The sequence below is a fragment of the Jatropha curcas genome, chromosome 2 (assembly GCF_041381405.1).
Source record: "Jatropha curcas cultivar XTBG-Jc1 chromosome 2, XTBG_Jcur_1.0, whole genome shotgun sequence".
NCBI classification, from domain to species: Eukaryota; Viridiplantae; Streptophyta; class Magnoliopsida; order Malpighiales; family Euphorbiaceae; genus Jatropha; species Jatropha curcas.
The window spans coordinates 26702373-26724104 of record NC_143152.1 but is presented as its reverse complement, the minus strand read 5'-3'; the positions used below and the strand labels follow the sequence as shown (position 1 = coordinate 26724104).

Below are 21732 nucleotides of genomic sequence, written 5' to 3'. Positions count from 1 at the left end.
TTCATGATCACTAAATTAAACTGAATATGCATAATATGTTTAGAACCAAAATGAATACAATTGGTTCAGTTTAGATATTAGGTTGTAACCCTTACACAACGAACTATAAAACTCTCAAGAAATTGCACAGTAGACTTGAAAAAAAGAATCATTTTGGCCCTTCAACTTGGTTCCCAAATTCGATTAACCCATATTTCAACTTTTAAGCCAAATTTCTCCATTTTTAACATATTACGGTCAAATAGCTCAAACATGCAGCTGGTACGAGAGTATGATTCACATATGGTCAAAGAATATATATTTTTTAAAAAAAATTATTAAAAATGAAAACATTTTATTAACGTAATTACAGTTAAAATGCTACCTTTGTTTCTAAAATCCCTAAATTATCAGAAATCAAAACCCCTAAACACCAAAAGAAATCCTTAATCAATGAGAGAATGAGGATGAGGATAAAAAAAACTACTTACCTTTGATATTGAGAAGAATGAGATTCACCGTCAATTTTGGTTTCACTTTTGAATATTAAAGAAAAATTTATTTTTTCCCCAATTTCATTTTTACCTCAATTGAAAGACACCGCTCCTTCGTTCCTCTGCACGTGCAAACTTCATATTACAAAAGAGGTAGCTTGACTTATTTTTCCTTCACAATAATAATATTTGCTAACTGAATCGTCTGTGTGGAGATTCAGCTTTGAATTTATTCTTTCACTCTTTTTGAGTTTTGATTATATTACATGCGCGCTGATCAGCTAAATGTCTGAGCTATTTAGCTGTAATATGCTAATTAATGTAGAAATTTGGTTTTAAGTAAAATATAGGTCAATTGACTTGAAATACGGGTCAATTGATTTTGAGACCAAGCTCAAAGACAAAAATAACCCTTTTGTCCCCAGTAGACTTTGACAGGGGGAAATAGAACTCACGCTATGTGGAAGCACCTGATAAATATCCCCCAAATATTTATTTATTTTTTAAAATATCAATGAATAGTAAATACTGTTCAAAAATATTCTCCTCCTTGTCTGGAGAGAAAAATGAGATACGAAACCAGACTTAAAACACGAGGCAACAAAATGCCATTAACACTTCCGCAATTCCTTCCATTCCCCAAACGACAACTACAAAATTCACAAAATTGAACTAAACATTCCCCAAGAAATCCTCATTATCTCTAAAGCGACAACCTTTTCTCTCTCTGTTACTTTCTATTCATTTCTCTCTGGGATTAATCACTCACTATACCCAGTATTCGTTTCATGTGTTAAAAGTATAAAACTTTAGGGTTTATGGCTCTGATAGAGCAACAAGGAGAAGTGCATATGACGAGATCGGTGCAGATATGGAGAGGGATAGTAAATTGGTTAGGGTTTTTGTTGCAGTTGTTTCTTCAGATCCTGAGAATAACGCCTTCCATGGCTCAAATGGCGCTGTCTTATGTTGGTTTTACATATCCACTTCTCTCTTCTTCTTGTTGTTCTTCTTCTTCTTCTTTCAAGTCGTTGCCCGTTGTAGAAATTCCTTTGCAAGAGTCATCGCTAACACTACCTGCACAAATCAGCGTCCCGGCTGACGTCAGTGAGGGCGATGCTTGCAATCACCGCATGGAAAAGCTTACTGTAAGTTTTTATGGAGAAATTGATTGTTAAAAAATGGGCAATGTTCTGTAATCAATGCAAGCATTTACTTGTTTATTTATGATTATGCTATATTTTCCTTTTTTTAATTATTAGTTGGGAGTTCATTTTTCTTCTAGTTTAGCTGAAAACGAGAGTAATAAATAATCAAGGATCCCATATATTTTTTGTTGAAACCCTTCATGTTAATGGTGTCTAATTTTAAATTCATGTAAAAATTAGAAATTTAGTTTTGGATTGTTGTTATAAGTTTGATTTGGAAAGAAAGGCTCTATATCAGCTTCTTTCTGGGCAAAGTAAAAAAGTTTTGATCATTTGATCTTTGTTCTGTAATATTTTAGGTGGTGCTTGATTTGGATGAAACACTAGTTTGTGCATATGAAACATCTAGCTTGCCTAGCAGCATTTGCGCTCTAGCTATAGGAGCTGGGTTGAAGTGGTTTGAGTTGGAATGTGTCTCTCCAGACAAGGTCTCTATCTCTGTTTCTCTCATCCAAATTAATAGATACATTCATTCTTGCTGTTTTGTTGTTCAATATCTTAGGAACACGATTAATGTGATATCTTTGGGTTGAAGGAATGTGAAGGAAAGACAAAAGTAAATTATGTGACGGTTTTCGAACGACCTGGTTTGCGAGAGTTCTTAAAACAGATTAATGAATTTGCAGACCTTGTTTTGTTTACTGCTGGTCTTGAAGGTAGATTTTATGCTATTGCTCTATGATTATCACTTTGATAATTTTTTGTTCTTTTTTTTTTAAACGTAATGTCTTTGGGCACCATACAGGTTATGCTAGACCACTTGTTGACAGAATAGATGTGGAGAACCGATTTAAACTACGGCTTTATCGGCCTTCAACTGTTAGCACGTAAGCTCTTCCCCTATTTGTTATAATTATCACATGGACATTTTTTTATATGCATATATTTATTTTGGAGATATTCATATAATGGAAGGTTTATAATGGACCACTGTTCTCAGTTCTTAAAGGATATTGATTGAATAGTCGAAATTGAGATATGCCTGGTCTAGTGGTTATGCTCTTTTTGAGAGCTTGGCAAGTTTTATGCTCAGAATGTTAGCTTTCATAGAATTGGTTGTTTTTGAAGGTTGGACCTATTGCATCATACAATAGCAGACGACTTGCCTTGCGATTGGAATTTGTAGAAAATTGCTAAAGAATTAATTACAAAGTTCCTTTCCTAGACTTTATTCAGTGGATCATGATTGAATAATAGCTTTCTTTTTCATTAGACAAAGTAACATTTTGTTTTAATAGTAGGCTTAGAGAACAAACACATGAAATATTTTTTAGGTGTGGTTTAGAAAAATATAAAACATTAAAAAAAAAAAAAAAAAGCATTGTTGCTTATGGTCAATAAATTTAATTCACATTTATAGCATTGCTAGGAAGCCTTACCAGTGTTTTTTAACAAACTCTAATATTGTGAAATCACAGAGAATATAGAGAACATGTGAAGGATCTATCTTGTATAATGAAAGATCTCCATCGAATTGTAATTGTTGATAACAACCCATTCAGTTTCTTGCTGCAACCATTGAATGGAATACCATGCGTTCCTTTCTCCGCTGCACAACCTTACGATAATCAGGTAGGTGTACTATAGTTACTCCTATGAAGAATTTAGCATTTTTAATGATAAAATACTTGTGGTTTCCCTCATTTGCTGTTTGTTTGTTCGTGTTAACTGGCTTTTATAGCTTTTGGATTACCTTCTTCCACTCATTAAGCACCTCTCCCTGCAAAAGGATGTTAGAACTGAACTTCAGGAGAGGTTCCACATGCCAGAATGGTTTCAAATGCATGGAATTCCTGCTCCTTTGACAACACAATGACATAACTAATTTTTGTTGGGATTGCTATCACTCTCCTCTGCTGTCTGAGAAGATGTGTTACCTAGTGACAATTACTATTCATTGAAAAATGTAATTTTTATGAACAGGCTCAGTCATGAAAGCTGCATTTGCTTCGAATGCCTGCAAATGGAACATCTCATGGATATAGTTGGCAAGCAAGTTTATAATGATAGAGTGAACTGCAATTCTTTCATAATTCTTTCCTTTTTTTTTTTTTTTTTTTTTTCTGTTTTTGTGTTTTTTGAATCAGTTGGCCTTGTCCCAGTTAAATAAGCTAGTCTTGTCATTTTACTGCATGAACAACCTGGATGGATTAATATTCCAGTAATTGTAATTATGGAAAATTACAGAATGTCACTGTTAAATTGTCTGTGCTACAGAAGCTCAGTTTCAGGGTTCATTTTGACACACCGGTCGACCAAACAATCTGCCAAAAGAGTTTCCAACAAAACATGCTAAAAATACTTGTTGAATTAATATACATCTATATTATCAACATTTAGAAGTCCCCAACAACGTTAGAAGCAAATCATATTAAAAGAAAAAAGAAATTCCAGTTGCTTATTCAACTTCCAAAATTTGCACTAAACCAATGTCGCACTCACTTTATCTAGAGGGTGCTTCCTACCTTGATTGTAAATCTCATCGACAAAGGCAGCAATTCCATTAAATAGCATTGTGAGGTACAGTAGGGTATTATATGATACAACATTGGCTACCTTAGATCCTTTCCAGCCCATCATCGTACAGAGTGAAGATTATTGCATGGGACACAAGCAATATAGGAATCGAACACTACTGACCTTGGCCGAGCTTGGCAAGACCAGCAACTCCTCTCTTAAGGCAAACATTCTGATCTGCTAAAACTTATTTTTAGCCCCGTCAACTAGCACTGGAAGATTCTTTAGACTTCTCTGTTAGCATCTTTTCTGAGGTGCTTGTATCTCCCATTTGAGCCTGACTTGTTTGTGCTTGACTTGAAGTCTGTGTGTCTGGAGCTATTCCCAGAACCACCTGAATAGATCTGAAAAGATAAATTTTTATAGTTAGGAACCACTGAACTAGAAAGAAAGATTCTCTCTATAGAAGTAAACAAGGGGATTTTTACAAATAATAGTAATAATGATAATAATAGTAAAAGACATTATCATGAACCTTGGTAGTGAAGCTTTGATGTTAGGTTGGCTAGCATGAGCAACCAAAGGAGCTTTCAGTGCTGCAGTTCTATTCAATGCATTTTCCAGTTGTGGTGGAGGTAGCTGAAAGTGAAAATCACAAGCTATTCAAGAAGCACAATTCACATTCTAAGATCAATGATTTGCAATGCTGAAGCTATGAAAACAAAGCAAGAAAAATAGATAACGAGGAAAGCAGATAATCTCCTTCCCCCCACCCTTTGCTGGTGCTCCTATGTGCACCATTATGGGGGATCATGGCTTTGCCTACTTGAACTGTTAGATGTTATTCTAACTCAAATCCAAAATAAGATCCTAAAAAGCTTGAAAATGCCAGTTAACTGCTGAATCATCTGACACCACATATTGATTCAATTAATCTATTAGAACTCAGTATCAGTGATTACGGGGTCATTTTTGGTCTTATTGACAACTTATTGGACCTTCAGCTTATTGGTTCGGACAATGATGAAATAAACTTGTCTGTCCACTGAACCAATGAGCTGCTTATCTGAATGTACAAGCCAAGTTTTATTTGAATGAAAAAGCTTCTTTTAGAGTTGATCCAATAAGTTATATTATTTATTAGATGAAAAGATGAAAAATTGCAGCCTATAGCTATGAAATGGCACCACATATCACTTTTTATTCGTTCAATAATCAACTCTTGTGACCAATTTTTAATCAATCAGCTCAATAAGCTCTTAATTCAGATTGAGCATCCAAAATTTAATCCTAACAAACGACCCTAAGTCAACTACAATATTTTTATCATAAAAATTTATATATGTTTTGTTATTGCAAAATCAACTACAATTCAATGAGATAACAAAAAAAAAAAAAAAGAAGTGTGATAGGACAACAATCATCAAGAGAAAAAAGGAGAAGCATCTTGAGTTCAGTCTAGTAACCACTGGTCTTGCTAAAATGGAAAACTGAAACAGAACTGACAAACAGAAAAAATCAAAATAGTCCAAAGAGAACAACTAATTCAATTACCCTTCTCTTAGATTATCATTTCTGAATTGATCTTCCACACCTCTCTCACTCTCTCTCTATTATTTTTGCGATAAAATTTCAAGTGTTGCGAGTGTCATGAGGAAACACCATGAAATTCTCCATATAAAATTATTTCTTCTCTCTTATTTAACATATCTAACAATTTGATTTTTCCAAGATTTTCTTCTATATGAGTTACAATTATTCTTGGGAATGCTCCCACATTACAATATCTTCTTCTAAATGATCGCATGGCATCATTTTCAAGCAAAGTTCAAGAGATGAATAGTTGAGAGCGCCATATGTCAATAATTAAAGTACTGTAGTCTATAGCATGCCTCTGGCTAACCATGTATTGCAGTTCAAAATGAAAATAGATAAATCTACATACAAAAGGTAATCAACGAAACAGAACACACCTGAAGCAACACACTGAAGGACTGAGGCTTTGTCAAGAGTGCACACTTCAAGAATCCAACCCACAACTTTGGATATTTCCAAATCTGAAATGGCCCATTAAATTAGCATAAAACAACTATCAACCATAAAGTGCTAGCAATCCATGATAAAGCATTCACCTGCTTACTAACAAGACGAGAAAGGATATCCATTATAAACTCCACCTGCAAGGATAGGAACTATTAAGTTGATTGAAATAGCAGAACTTTTCTCCAGAGATATTAAATTTCAAAGAGCGGCAACAATTCTGTCCTGATTTGAAGGAAAAGCATGCAATTAAACTAAATAGGACAATCACAATTCATAAACAGCCTGGTTCCTAACTAAAGAAAGGAATATTTTCACACTATCCATAAGCATTCAAAAGAGTAAAGAATCACTTATGCAGGCAAGCACCAAAATATGGATGAATCTCACTCAATGCACCTCATGTGAATGAAAACATAGTTAGAAGTATTTATTAACTGAATATTAATCAATAACGAAGCCATAATCCATTTCTCACGATAAGTATTGATGCAGGTATGTGGCCTGATTTGATTCAAATGCTTAACAACTGACCAGAAAAAGTACAACCATTGCTGCTTGTAGAAAAAATTTAAGAGGAAAATAATTTATTTTTTAATTTAAATTTGCTGGACAGTATCTTACCAGTGCTGGGTAAGCACCAATAGCTTGTAACACGGTACGCATGAACAACAAAGGAAGAGGAATCTGTTCAACCTGCAGGAGAACATTATTGTCAATAAGATGCTAAAGATTTTGCATTACAAAATTTAGAAGTTCAGCATGGTACAGACCAACTGATTCAAAACCTTCGCTATTACTTGTTGAGTAAATATCTGCCGTTGCTCAAAACAAGCATTACAGGCATCTGTGACCTGAACATAGAATGTACATGTCAGTTGTACAATTGTTCAGGTTCATATGGTTTCACAAAGGGAGAAAACAATGGTAACTTGCCTTCTTCAATGGAATTCCATCTTTGTCTGGATCAATTCCATGGATGGCTATTAGCACTTCAGCAGGAGTGAGAGGAGAACTGGAGTGAGGTGATCCCTATATCAAAGCTAAGTTATACCAAGTTCAAATAAACAATAAAATAAAGCACTCAATTAAACTAAGCACACTTTGCAAGTAGACCAAACATCAGAGCTTAAAATTTAAATGAACAACTTTTAGGTGTTATTAGTTTTCTTGAAAGTGCATTGCACATTGTTTGTACTCATTGATTTTTACACACTGCAAATAATGATTTTGAACATTAAAACTAAGTCATATTTAAATCCCTAAATTTGAGTTCATCCACTTAAATATAGCATTATAGTTTTGCACCTTCATTTACACTATAAAAAGCTTAAACCACAAGCAACCGTATGTATGACACAATAATATAAAAAAAATTTAAAATTTTAATGCAATATTGAAATAAGGTTTGTGATTATTCAAGGTCACATATTCCTTTGAAAGGTCATCGGAATCTATTTGAAGTGCAAAATCCAAGGTACACTTGTCAAGAAGAAAGAAAATACCTGTAGCACACGTGCAAGTGCAGCTTGGAATTTATCTGGAGGAAGATTCACAAGATGGGGAAAGGTCAGCAAAACCTGAAAAATAAACAACTAAAATAATTGGCAAGTTCCCAAAGAGGAGAAAAAGTCATGGCAGGGGGCAGTTGTTGGATTCCTCCATGTACCCTTTCTCAGAACCAGCAGCAAGCATTACAGTATTGACTCATGCAACTTGAAAATATTCAACAATAACTTGTTTTTCACTGAATATTTAGTTTGGATCAACCCAACTTATTGCTTATTGTTTAATAACAATGTCATTGTCAAACATTCTTTGTTGTATTGTGTAAAAGTCATGGATCTTAAAATTCTGATGTGGCAGGAGAACAGACAACCCTATCAATATCCACGTGTCAAATTTAATAATTAAATCACAGCTAGGTCAGGAAAGTTGAAATGAAAAGGGGCCCTTTTCAACCAAGAAATCAAACCCATCCAAACAAAAGAAACAGCCAGAAGTTTGATAAGTATGGGAATTCTGGACCTATAACCAGATTATCACATCCAAGATTCAACTGTGGAAATCTCAAATCCTCAATAAGGAAAAAAATATTACAATGCAATATTTCACGAAGATATGAAAGAAAAGCCCAAGAGGATTTTATAGTCCCTTGTTCTTGATCAAGTTACAGGTCTATGATTGGGAAATTCTAGGATGGGACACTTAGGTGTTGATGTTTCGATGTATTTTTTCCTTTTTACATATGTTGAGAAATTATATGCTCATTGGAGAGAGAAACCTTTGATCTCTGAGTTTAGGAACTCAAACCTTGAAGAAAACTACAATCCTTTCTTATCTTTCTTGCGTTGTTTAAATACAAGGAAAAGAAAAACTGCAACACGATAAAATCCTGCCATAACAAAGGGAAACTAATTCCATGGGAATCCTGAAACTGAACAATAAGTAAAAGATTCTTGCACCAGATTTTATAAACTACTTAGGCCTTATTGATAGTCATCTGAGTTCCTAACAGAGAGTTTCCAGAAGGTAGAAATATACCATTATGAACATAAAAAATAATGCATAAAGATGAAAATTCAAATTATAGATTAAAAGAATACGTGCAGACAATATGCATGAGATAAAGAGGAGATGCATTTCATAGCCAAGCAATGAATGAAAGAAACCTCATCTCTTGGTAGGAATGGCAGTACTGGAATTAGAATCTCTATATCCTGAAACAAATCAAAAGCAAACATTTTAGTTGATGGCCTCGCTTTTACCTCTAGGAAATCAATTTTAATACCTTTAGTTTGGTATCGTATAACTTCCTAATGGTGGACAATAATTCTGGAGAAGGAACTGCCCCATCTGTAAGTGTTTGTAAAACCTGATACACCAAAAGGAAAATATTAGAAAAGAAAATCAAACTCGATCATATTACTTTAATGGGGTGGATTACAATGTAAATAGTTGAACAATTACCTGGATCAGAAGATTCTCACTTCCACTTGGAGGATCCGAAATTATTTCAAGAAGCTCAGAAGATGATCCCATTGTACGGACTAGTATGGGAATATGGCGGCGAACTGCCTGCACCATACAACTGATAAGAAGATGAATCTCGTAGTAGAATGGGAAGAACGATAATTTTCTTACTGAACCAAACCTAAATAAAATAAACCTCTTTAACTTCCTTCGATGTGCTTTCATAAATAATAAAAATTTGGCGAAACAGGGAATGCTTCTGCAGATCAGATTATACAAGTAAAATATCAGTATATCTAAAGAAACATTGGAGATGTTCAGATTGCAAAAGGACGGCAAATACATCGATTACTAGTCGCTGAGATAACAAGATACTAAACAATAACAAAAGTATCACCTTTGTGCACAAAGCAAAGTACAGTGACATGCACTGCTGGGCCTCATGTATAAAGCAAGATGGTGCACTTTGAAATGTGCATGATTGATGACTTTCAGAGGAGATATCTTTACTGGTGGCACTAACTGACTGATGGTCATTTGTTGGTTTTTCCAAATTGCAATCCTGTTAAAATCAAATTCAACCAACTAAGCAATTTACTTTCTTAAGAGCTAAAACAAAGAGGGAAAGAGCATGCATGATACAGTGTTATCAACAACACACCCAATCATATATCAATGTTGAACTTACCAAAAATCTCTAGATATTAACTTGAATTAGTGCAATGCAAGTATTTAACTTATAATGAAAAAGCCCGATTCCAAAATTCATAAGAAACATAAGTAAAAGATCAAGCAGTATATCATAAGTTTGAGCAGGAGACAGTTAAATACTATATGTTTGACCAGCACTTCAATCAAATAGTTCTAACCTAAATCCAAGTGAGGAACACAGCAAAGGTAGTAACCACGTCTCCAGTAGCTAATGGAAAATGTCTATTTAAAATTTTTTTAGAGAACTTTCTTTTTTTTCTGACACTATAATTTCTTCTCTACTGCTTCCAAATAAAAAATTCTGCTGCTTGGCAGTTGCATTGAAAATAAGTGAAATTATTTTTCAGCGACTAATTACACTGAAAACTTAATTTTATTTCAATAAAAAAGACCATAATAATGACTTGCAAAGAGTCATATTTTTACCTTGTAATTGGATAAGAGCAAATTAAACCAAAAGAAAAAGATTAAATTGCAAAAATGATCACCACTAACTAGTGGTCATAAACAGAGAGAGTCATTTGTTGTGGTTAATGTACTAAAGGGAATATGCTCAAATATTCCTAGAGCTGCAAATGAGCCAAGCCACTCATAAGCTACTCGAGGCTCAGTTTAGAAAAGCTCGTTCAAGCTATTTCAATAAGCCAAACCAGCTAATCTAAAGCTTGATTATTGAGCTCATTTAATAAACGAGCTGAGCATGAGATTGATGAAGCTTGGGAGCATCACTGTCGAGCTAACAAACCTATATACAAGCTCAAGTTCCAGCCTGTGAACAAGCCACAATTTTTTTTTTTTTTTTTTTTTTTTTGGATTTATAAATTAAGCAAACCATGCTCGGACCCAATAGCAACCCAAATGAGCTGTGCTCAAGCTCTGTATTTCAAGCTCAAGTATACCTGTTTCAAATTTCAAGCTCACAGAACTCGCCTTGTTTACAACGCTATTACTTCCCATTTCATAAGTTTGTTGATGTATGAAAAAATGACTTCCCGCATAAAAAGATCATTTTCCTTAAAAGTAATTTCATTTTCCTTTGAACAAATAAAATTTTTCATTTGAACAATTTTTCAATTTGTACTGAAAATCAAAAATGAGTAAAAAAGATTTTTTTAAAAAATCCACGAGATAAATGGATCCTAAATGGGATTGTATTTCATTTGCAATGACCAATTTGTTTCATTCAAAAAAAAGTTATCAGGGATCAATAAATCACATCCCAAAATGTGGTGTTTCCATTTTCAGAATGAGTAGTGAAATACTTCCAGTACATATGCTTTGAACATGGCCGACAGACATTAAAAAACATAGTCCCTCTATTCTATGCAGAATGTCCTCTTGAAAAGGAAAGAATTTAAAGAAAAGTAAACCACATATTGCTATCTTGCAATCGTATAAAATATTTCATTTTCAATGCCACCTTATTTAATAGTGGCAAAAGAATAATCAAACTAATGGAGAAAAGAGAAAAGACAACTTAAATGAATTGATAAAAAATAAGATAATGTATAAAGAAGAATGAAGTGTCTGCATTGACTTCTATAAATGACATGCCTTTTTGAAAACAAGAACCAAAAGAAACACTTTGCCAGAGAGTAAAAAAGACAGTTAGGAAAAATCTTCTGCTTAACAAGAATAATTAGGAGGAAAATTTATGTGAAAATGAAAATAACACTAAATATTACATGAATAATGCAGACAGTTCAATGTAAACAAAGTACAGAAAGCCAGGGAAGTACGGCAATGTGAATGATACCAAGTTAATAATTCATTTCAACAGCAAATATTACGGGAAAAGGGGGAGGGAAAAAAAAAAAAAAAAAAACCTATTCCGCAGCAAAGACAACAGAAATACAAATAATTGCTCACAGGTTCATGGCAGCTTTTTTAGCACTGTAAGGCTAAAAGGAGATGCAACAACGATATATGCTCATTTTCAGATCAAAGAGACTGAATTCTGGCACCAGACAATGTGTTATAGTAATTTTTCACCCTTTAATTCATAAATTTAGTACCTTTTTCAGTTCAATACTTAATCCTACAGCATCCATACTTTCCGTAGCATCTCTATTTACTATGGAGAGCAACTTTTCCTTAGCAAAATCTTCTATTTGTTGAGCAATAGATGGGATGGGATAAAGTTTGTTTGCCACCTGTAACATGAAAGCATACAGAATCATAAAAGGGATCGCATAGCACTGTTTATTTGTTGCTTCTATAACAAGTCATGTGCACGTACCAGTCGAATTGCCTTCATGCGAACTTCCTCCAAGTGATGAACTGCACTCTTTTAGATTGAAAGAAAATGGAAGTTAAAATAGATATATAAAAAGGAAATTTTCAACTTTGAATCATCACGAAATTAACACTGTTCCAATCTTCATCCCTCCCGCAATATTTTCCCTCTGCATCCTCTCCCCATCTTTTTCATACTACAATACCATTATAACATGGTTGTAGAGGTGTAAATGAACCAAGCTGACTGAGTTTACCCATGTTCAGTTTTGGTTCTATATATTTCTAAATGGGTTTGAACTTGGCTTAAACTCAAATTGAGCAAGCCTTATGAGGAATACATACAATTTCAGCAGCATATAATACATAAATGAATACCCATGTCAATGACTTGCAAATAATACATAAATGTAATTTGCAACCAAATATCTTGAATCTTGTTCAGTACCATGAAATCCAAGGGGAAAAAAAGAAGAACAAGAACAAGAATAAACCTGCAAAGCAATTTTCAAGCAGACTTCCCGAATAGGAGGCCTCTGCAATATCAGGCCCCATACAGTGCTTAGACCTTGAGTAACTCGATCCCCACTTTGTAAATCATTCTCAGCCTTGTCATTTCCAGGACAGCACAAGGACTCTAATAAATTCAGAACTGGCTTTGGTAGATAAGGAGCTTCACCAAGCAATCTACTTAAAGATTTGTCTGAAGGAGGAAAGGAGTCTCTCAGTGTTTCAGCCTGCATTGAAGATATTAAATTTTTTCAATAATAATAGACCTGGCAAAAGAAGTGAGAGAAGTAATATAAAGGAATGAATACAAACCACGGCCAGCAGGAATGTTTCATACACAGAAGCAGCAGTTGTTGAAGAAAAGAAGTCACGTTCCTCCTCTACCTCACCAAATAACCTGTAGAGGACACGCAATGTCAACTCGTGTCCCTGAAGGCATCCAGCAAGTAATGTCAGAAACTAAATATTTTAGAAGTATACAAATATACAATAAGATTAGAAGCAATGATAAAGTCTTGAAAGCTACAAATGACCCATGGCTAGCAACAAAGGATATAATTTAATTGCATTTTAGAAAAGCATTGACACCTGAGTTTGCAAGTGTTTATCTAATCAGAATATTACAAGTCAACAATCTTGATCTTAAAATTGTCATGCTGAAAGTTACAGGTTGTGCAACAAGGTACTTTGTGGTGATCATCATACGAGCTAGGAAATGAAAAGGCCAAACCTCCTACTAGGCTAAATAATTTCAAGAATCTCCTTTAAAGTATGCTAAATCTTGTGCTCCAAATAAGCCAAGCTGAGCCACTTACAAGATATTCAACTCGGCTCAGCTTCATGAAATCTCGCTCAAGCGGTCCTTCATTACAACTAATGAGCCAAGCTCAAGCCTGATATCAAGAATCATGTAATAACTAGCCGAGTTTAAGCTAGTCACAGCTCTCCTCATCTGAACTCAAGCATACTTGTTCGCAAATTTGTCTGACAGCTAGCACATAAGATATTGAGAATTAGCAAGGCATAAAACTAACTCACATAGCTCACACAGGCAGAGAAACAGCTTCCAGAAAATGGACCTTCAAAAGGCTACATTTCATTGATTACTTTTAGTACTTATGTAGAGTTAACAGTTAACCACATGATATGAAGTACAAAAACAGAACATATCCATGGCTTAACTATGCTTAGCTTCTCCTCATAATTAACCCATGTTTAGTTCACTTAAACACCCAAGCTAAGCCCATACAGCTACCTAACCCCACTAACTTTACATGTTGGAACAGCAAGGTTACCACAGAAAAGACAAAGCTAATTTTCTCTCCAAAACTCAAACTAATAAAAAGTATCTCAAGTCTCAACAAAAATCTCACCATTCCAGCACTCCTTGAGATTTTTGTTGGAGGAATTCAACTCGTACTTCCATAGAGCATCATCTCAATTGATTGGTTTTGGCCTTTTCTTGAGCACCATCATTTTTCAAATCTTCTTGTATTTGTTGTACATCTGAACAAATTCTTGTATTCAAACTTTTCAAATCACTTTCTTTCCTTTTTTTTCTCTTTTATTCTTTTGAGCGCTTGTCTCCAAGCTTCGTCACTAATTTTCATGGACTTCTTGCCGAAAAATGTACTAGGCTCCTCTTGATAGTGACTCCTTGAGAGTATCCATGGTGGGCCTAGTTGTTGTCAGTTGCCAAAAATAACTATTCTTCCTACTGCTCCATGTGAGCAACTAAAACCTTCATCAAAGGGTTGCTATTATCCTTATCATCAAATTTCAGCAAATTCTTTTAGCAGTTTCCGGACATCCTAGTCCTTTTTCAACTGGTTTCCCGCAGTCTTCGAGCGTGCTTTGGTCCCTTCAAAGAAGATCTGCACTTTTAGGACTTACCTAGGTCCTCTTCAACAAGATTTCTGCAGTTTTAGGACATTCCTAGGTCCCACTCAACATGATTTATGCAGTTCTATGACATGCACAGGTCTTTCAACAAGTTTTCAAGTTTTAGGACATGCCTAGGTCCACTTAAAACTCTGCAGTTTTACATATGCAGTTTTGGGACATTCACAAGTGCTCTTCAATTCATGGACATGCTTGACCTCTTCTATTTTTACTCTCAAAAATCAATAAACAGATATTTTACGCTTGAAAATGGGTGGGATTTGTAAAATAACAGAAATTCAACGAAACAATCTTCATCCTGAACCAAGAACATGAAAATCTAACCAATTATTGAGAAAGGAAGAGAGGAGAACAATAAAACAATAATTGAAAATAGCTAAAAAAAAACTGATACCGCATTATCTCTCTTTTTTCTCAAAAAACTCCTTTTTCTTTTAACTACAAAGCTTTAAAGACCATCTACAAGCTCTGATACCATGCTGAGAATTGGTAGGGCATAAAAGCAACTCAGACAGCTCACATTCACAGAGAAACAGGTTGTATAAACTGAACCTTCATAGCAGTATTTTTCATTTATTACTTTAGTACTTATATAGAGCTAACTACCAGATATGAAGTTAAAGACATCATAGCCATGCATTAATCATGCTTTGTCCTCATAACCAAGCCATGCTTAGTTCACTTAAACAGTCAAGCTTAGCCCCTATACTACTACCTAACCCATTATCTGACCAAGTCAAAGACTGAAATTGAGTGTCCCATCTCATGGTATCTCCTAGACCTATGACTCGATCTGGAGATCGAAGCAGGGTTGCCCTCTGCCCTTTCATTTAATTTCTTAAGACTTGCTTTAGCGGTCAAGGGCTTCCCTTCTTAGTGACATAATCAAGGAGCTCAATAGCTGCCTTTTTGGTAGCCGTGTCAGTATTCTTACGTGTGAGCACAAGCTAACTTTCCCTAATAGAGATGAGAATAATTCCTTCATTTAAGTAAGGCTGTCTTGCTCTGATACCTTTTGGAACAGCAGGTTACAACAGAAAAGACAAAGCTAACTTTCCCTCCAAACTTCAAACTATTTAAAGGTATCTCAACAAAAATCTAAACATCCCAACATAACAGTATTAATCACTTTAAAACAAAATTAAGATTTATGAGTTTTTATTATAATATGCATCCCAAAATTTTTAATGAAAAACATTCATATAAAATATTATTTTAAATTTTGTAACGTATAAGTAAAAAATAATCTTTAAGATTTATATAGTGATATAAAGATTTATTAAAATAAATTTATGAATTATTTAACTTCTAATTAAAGTTTACAAAGAAAAATTTAGCTTTATTTGCCTTGTAAGCCTTTATGTGAATGGTGATGCTCATCTCAATTCAGTTGATTTAATAAACAGGCCAAGCTCAAACCTAAATACAAAATTCGTTTAAAAAACAAGCAAGCTGGAGCTAGCCAAAGCTCAAGTAGGCACGTGTTCAACCCCCTAATTGTCACCTTGGATAATGCAAGACTATGAAGCCATGGACATACCTGTAGAACGGAACAAGGACCATCCATGGCAAGTAGGTTTCATATTGTTAGAAATATTAGCTTCAATTCAACCGGAATGAATATGTGCAATAAAGAAAAAATTCCTTTACCTCATGACTCATGTAATCTGATAATATGTGCTCTCGAAGGAGTTTCCAGGGGTCTAAATCAGAGGGAAACTGCAAGAACTAAAAATTGTATCAATTTCTAAAGATAATGTAGTACCATATAGAGTATGAATCTTCACTTAGATAAATCGTGCCAAGCACAAAGGTGAGGCCAAGGCCATAACTTAGGATAAATTATATAACCGTCTGAAAAACATCTACGACGAAAATATCAATTACATAAAATCAGGTGCACCGAATAGGTAAAACTGATGGCAGAGGGAAAACCATCATTATGCTAACAAGAAAATCATGAAGGAAGCAATAATTTTTGCATAAATTAAAGAGGAGAAAAGCAGGATTCACGCTTCAAAACCGTTGTTTAATTGCAACTATGAATAGGGAAATCAATGAAATTTCTTGTGGAAAGAACAGAATTAATAGCATCTATTTAGCCAGTTCCATGAAAATTTCTCAAACCGATAGTACAGATTAATATATCAAAATTCATGCTTTGACAACCTGGAAAGGTAAGTATTTATGAATAGGGAAGAATTTTCTGAATTAACACAAAAAATAGTTAACCTTGTAAATTGACATAATTAAACATGTCTAGAATAGCTAATATTATAACATTTATTGCTCTTGCAACAGCATATATATTTTGATAGACTATACACCATTACAAGTTTCATGAATGCCTGAAAGGAAGTGAATAGCACAAGCATGTCACTTGCAGCTAAACAACAAGAAAATGGAAATAAACCAAGTAATTTATACACATGCACTATGCAATAAATTTGAGAAGTTTTGGCAATATCTAGGGCATTGCAACTAGTGGTGCAAAGGTAACAGGAATCCTTAAAAAAGGTTGGCTTAATACCTCAACTCCTAAATAAGCAAGCAAGGAAAAGCGGACTTGTGAACCTCCAGCAACTGATATTTGTTTATATGCCTCAATGATGTGCATGAAAACCAAATTTTGAAGTCGATCCTTCTCTTCTTCTGCTAGGTCAACAACAGGTGCTGACATTTTAGGCAAAACAAAAGTATAAGGTAAGCCCACAGTTGCCGCTGCTGATGAAATCAAACTGCTGGAATCAGTAACAGCTGTTTTTGGACTGAGCTCCTCTGACCTATCTGTTGACGTCACCGGATGCAAATCCAGGGTTGAACTTCCATCCAAACTTGTAACCTGCTCTTGACTAGCATCTTCTAGATCAGTGGAGGCCAATGAGGAAGCACCCACGGTTTCAGATAATCCATCATTACGAGCAGAAGAGTCTAGGCCGGGTATCTCACTCTCCACATTCCCAACGCTATGGCTGTCAGACGGTATATCCATCTCCATCCCAGATAAAATCACATTTGAAGGAGCTGTTGAACCAGTAGGCAACATTTCATTTTTGGCCCCACAACTCATTTCAGAATATACAACAGCACTATCAGACTCGAGAGCAACATAGGGTTCTTCTTGAACTTGTGACGTCAGCTGCTTTAGTAAATATAAAAACCTTAGTACTTAGCGAATCTAAAACCAAAAAGGTTCGATGAAAAAGAAGAACAAGAAGGAGATGGAAAAGTTAAAGAAGCATATATAGATCATTACACTTCAATATAGTTGAATGTCAAAAATTAATAATAACTAACATAAAAAGGCAGGGTAAGAATAGGAAAGAAGAGTATGCAAAAACCTCTATGTCGTTGGAAGTTGACTGGTGAGCATTAAGCCGCAAAGCTATTGGTGGGAAAGAAGTAGAAAGCGAAAGAACATTTGCCAAAAACGATGATGGATACTTGGCTTGAGTGTTACTGCCAACTATAGTCATATCCACTAGTGGTTTGTCTTGCCCTTCAGCTTCAGGATGACTAGAAGGAAGGTAGCGCATATTAGCTATCACTACTTCAGCTAACAAGTCAGCCGAGATGCTTGAAATAAGAATCTCCAAAGAACCAACGGCCTTTTCACCTTGAGCAACCAAGGCTCCAAACATTGCAACAAGTTGCTGCACAGGTCCAGTATCATCTTCACCTTTTGTAACAGCAGGTCCATCTGAGGATATATCATCCTGGGACACTGAAATATTTCTGTTCAACTCTTTAGTTGAGTCCTCTGAGACACTAGCCATTTGCCTGGCACGTTTCTTAGGCACATCATTGTCTTCAGCCGACTCACTATTGTCCTCGCCTCCAGGTCTTTTACTTCCAAATTTCTCATGTATGCCATCAAATGGTTCAGTTTTAAGTTTATCATCCTGCAAATGTCCATGCATTAACAAGAAACTCCAAACATAGATGTGTTTCTATATGTGGAATCAAAACACATGCACCATACTTAATAACAGGAAAATGTACAAATTGCATACCATAGCAATTGTTGAGACCTCTTCCCCCTCCTCTGCACCCCCATTACTCTTGAAATTTTGACATAAGGCTTCTTCAGCTAGCCCTCCTGCTTTCATCTCTTTTAGTGAACCAGCTAAACGATCCCGCCACTGCAGAAAAATAAGAAGTCCATTAACAATTAGTTTATATAATAAACTGCTAGATAACAGCAAATTTTATCACCTTAGTACATCATACTAGTTGTAAAATTATTCTGGCAGAGGAATAAAATGCCAAGTATGGAAGTAAAAAAAAAAAGACTATATAACATCTTAATAATGCCCTAATAAACACAGGATTTTAACTAAAGATAGATGAAAGGCTTCTTTATATCAATTAGAATTCAAAATGGCAAACAATTTCAACTTTACCAACTTCTGCAACTTCCCAACCAATCCTAGCACAATTTCATTTCTTAAAATCCATAATGGAAGCATCAATACATACAAAGCTAAAGAATAAAAGAAGCACATGTAAAACACTCTAGGGAGAGCTGAACAAAAATTTAAATCCTGTAAAGGACATAAATAAATCTAGTAATAGCATGCTAATTTAAAACCCCATTCTTGATAACAGTGTCCTTATATAATTGCTATGTTAACATTCTATCATCAATAAGAAATTGAAACTGATATAAACATGAGTACGGCATCAAATCAGCAGTTAAACGAGACAAGAGGTTACCTACATTTATCCAAGCAAATAAAGATACAATTAGCAACATACCGGTGCTGCACCAGGGTGAGTACATTTCAAGCAGGTGAGAAAGGCATTTTTCAAAGCAAGATTTGCCCCAGAAGCATGCATAACCTCAATACTAGAGCCTGAAGGACCCAAACCAAGTAAAACTGGTAGGATGCGTCCATAATACGGGGGCCTTCTCTTCGCAATTGTGGCGAGGCTGGTAAGAATAATTAATTTTAAAAATTTATTCAACAATGTGTCAATTATCCAAAGAGTAGGCCATCCATACTAATATTAAGTAAAAGTGCTTCCCCCAAACAAAGCAAGAAGATAAAATTGCAAATGTATATCCAGAATTGATCCCTACCTATTTATTAGCACAATGATCACCAAGTTATTGAGAGATTTCACAGTTGGGAACCTAAGCTGATCAAGTAATAAACCCAATCGTTTGCTGGCCTCAATTGACAGATCTCCAACATTTAGTACAGGGTGGCCCCCTCGCAGCCATGATATATTAAATTCCACAAGTTCTTCTACAAGAATAAAGAGATGCTACAGCATTTGAGTATTAACCTGTACATTCTTGTCTTCGATACTACCTTAGCATAAAAAGAAAGGCTTAAAATGATTACCTTCATGAGTAGGGGGTTCTGCAGGGCCATTAGGATCAGGTGTGTAAAGAAGAATGACTGCTTCAACAAACTTCAGGGCAAGCAACCTTACCCCACCACTTCCAGGCTTGAAAACAAGTTATCACAGTAAATAAGAATATGGAATAAGCAGAAAATCAAGCAGTGTCTTCACAATAAACAGCGGTTACCTGAAAAGCTATAGAATACAACTTTTCCTTGAATTCTAACATCGATGACCATGATGACTTAAGCAAATCATCCACCTCACTGGCATAAAGACCCTGAAATATCAAAAGAGAATAGCAGAAGGAAGAAGCACTACAAAGCTCAATTTATGCCATTTAACAGAGCGTAGCCAAAAAGAAAGAAAAGAGTAAAATTGTTTGTGAAGTGCTAACATTGTAGGCTTCTTATCCAAATCTAAGAAACTTTCACAAGGTGCAATGACTTAGGACTAAAATATGAGATGTCACGCTATGATTGATAATAATGGAACATGTTCATTTCAAATTAGAAGGTCTCAAATCATTGACCATATTTAACATAATTGAGCAGGAAAAGGAGATATACTCTACCTGAATAGCAAGTTTTTGAAAGGTGGATCGAAATAAGTTAATCCCACAAGTGACGGCTTGTCTAGCAACAGCAGGTGCACGATCATCCAAAACACTCATTAAAACAGGAGCAATTTCCGGCACAAATTCCAAGTGCTTGAGCCCAATTTCTCCAATTATCCTACGCAAAATCAAATTCGATAATAGGAACGCCCGTTAAAGCCCATGGCAGAAAACCAAACTAAAAAGCTCCTAATATTCAAAGAATGCAATAGCGCATAGATAGCAACATCAATTGGTATCAACAATTATAGGATTATATCTACAGGAATCATACTGGGCAACAGATTTGCGAACCGGAGAGTGCTGATCATACTGTAACTCGAAAAGTCGAGGGAGAAACTCAGATAGCGAACCGACGTCCTTTTCTTCTAACAAATTCTCGTTTAATAGACGCAAGGTCTCGAGCTTTAAAGGTATGTCAATGGCCGCTTTAACGAGGCTCGCTAGCCTCTCTCTCGAACTGGAATTAACCATTCCTACCATTAAATCTCCAATTTCACAGTCCGTATGAAATCATTAGAGCAAATGTAATATAATTAAGTGTGGCTTTTAAAGAGAGGGAAAAGGGTAAATATTTGAATGTTGATTTTGGTCAAAAAGGATTTGAGCAGGTCAATTTCAGAGACAGGACTAGGGTTCAGTTTTGGTGAACTTTGGTAGAGACGGTTTGGTTCGTTATAAGCTGAAGGCGAAACTTTTAAACTTTAACGCTGCGAGTTGAGGCCTTGATTACGTGCGGTGCAGTTTTTGTAAGTACAATGAAATACCTATTCATAAATGACACGCGGTGGTCTCCTATGTTGATTTTAATTAAACATTTTGTAAGTTTGAATTTTTTTTTTTTTTTACTTTTTTTCTTAAGATTAAATTTGAAATTTCCCATTAGCATGGTATATCTCTTTGTTTTTTCTTTAAAAAAAATGTGAAATGCGATATTTTATTTTATAAAATGAGTATTCAATTATTTTTACTCAATTAATTCTATGCCTTTAGCACTCAAATTGTTAGGTTTACCAACAAAAGTTCTAGAATTTACTGGTACTTAGCAATTAATAAGATACCACTTAGTAAGATAATATTCCATTACAAATAAATTTTTACATAATTTATTAAGTTTATTTATTGAATAAAATCAAATATTAAAAAGAGTTCATTCGAATGCTATTAATTTTTAATATTGATTTCGAGGTTATACTTCAAGAAGTTTATTATGACTTTGATGTTATGCATGCAACAAGAAGGATAAATATATAAA

General features: G+C 34.9%; 2 protein-coding genes across 6 annotated transcripts; one reads left to right on the top strand and one right to left on the bottom strand.

Moving 5' to 3' along the window:
• The first annotated feature begins 998 nt into the window (after positions 1-998).
• LOC105646587 (uncharacterized) lies at positions 999-3714 on the top strand. Of its 2 annotated transcripts, none has more exons than XM_089717594.1 (6): positions 999-1621; positions 1981-2109; positions 2217-2337; positions 2427-2508; positions 3100-3253; positions 3605-3714. In XM_089717594.1, exons 1-6 carry the CDS (start codon positions 1292-1294, stop codon positions 3614-3616), a joined length of 828 nt encoding a protein of 275 aa, XP_089573720.1. In that variant the 5' UTR covers positions 999-1291; the 3' UTR covers positions 3617-3714. The 2 variants fall into 2 exon arrangements, with proteins under 2 accessions (XP_089573720.1, XP_089573719.1); XM_089717593.1 differs by having other exon boundaries at positions 3363-3714.
• A 257-nt stretch (positions 3715-3971) lies between these two features.
• On the bottom strand, positions 3972-21172 carry ESP4 (HEAT repeat-containing protein). Of its 4 annotated transcripts, none has more exons than XM_037641133.2 (27): positions 20752-21172; positions 20436-20595; positions 20049-20141; positions 19861-19966; positions 19593-19761; positions 19268-19442; positions 18523-18651; positions 17851-18411; positions 17040-17651; positions 16160-16237; positions 12920-13036; positions 12592-12834; positions 12102-12149; positions 11878-12015; positions 9549-9713; positions 9348-9410; positions 9149-9256; positions 8970-9053; positions 8851-8898; positions 7684-7758; positions 7115-7210; positions 6967-7032; positions 6803-6874; positions 6271-6315; positions 6112-6195; positions 4674-4777; positions 3972-4542 (listed from the first exon to the last, which is right to left on the bottom strand). In XM_037641133.2, the coding sequence occupies exons 1-27, from the start codon at positions 20958-20960 to the stop codon at positions 4401-4403; spliced, it is 3990 nt and encodes a 1329-aa protein (XP_037497061.1). In that variant the 5' UTR covers positions 20961-21172; the 3' UTR covers positions 3972-4400. The 4 variants fall into 4 exon arrangements, with proteins under 4 accessions (XP_037497061.1, XP_037497059.1, XP_037497060.1 ...); XM_037641131.2 differs by having other exon boundaries at positions 6952-7032; positions 20752-21171; XM_037641132.2 differs by having other exon boundaries at positions 6952-7032; positions 16160-16228; positions 20752-21170.
• Positions 21173-21732: the final 560 nt, after the last annotated feature.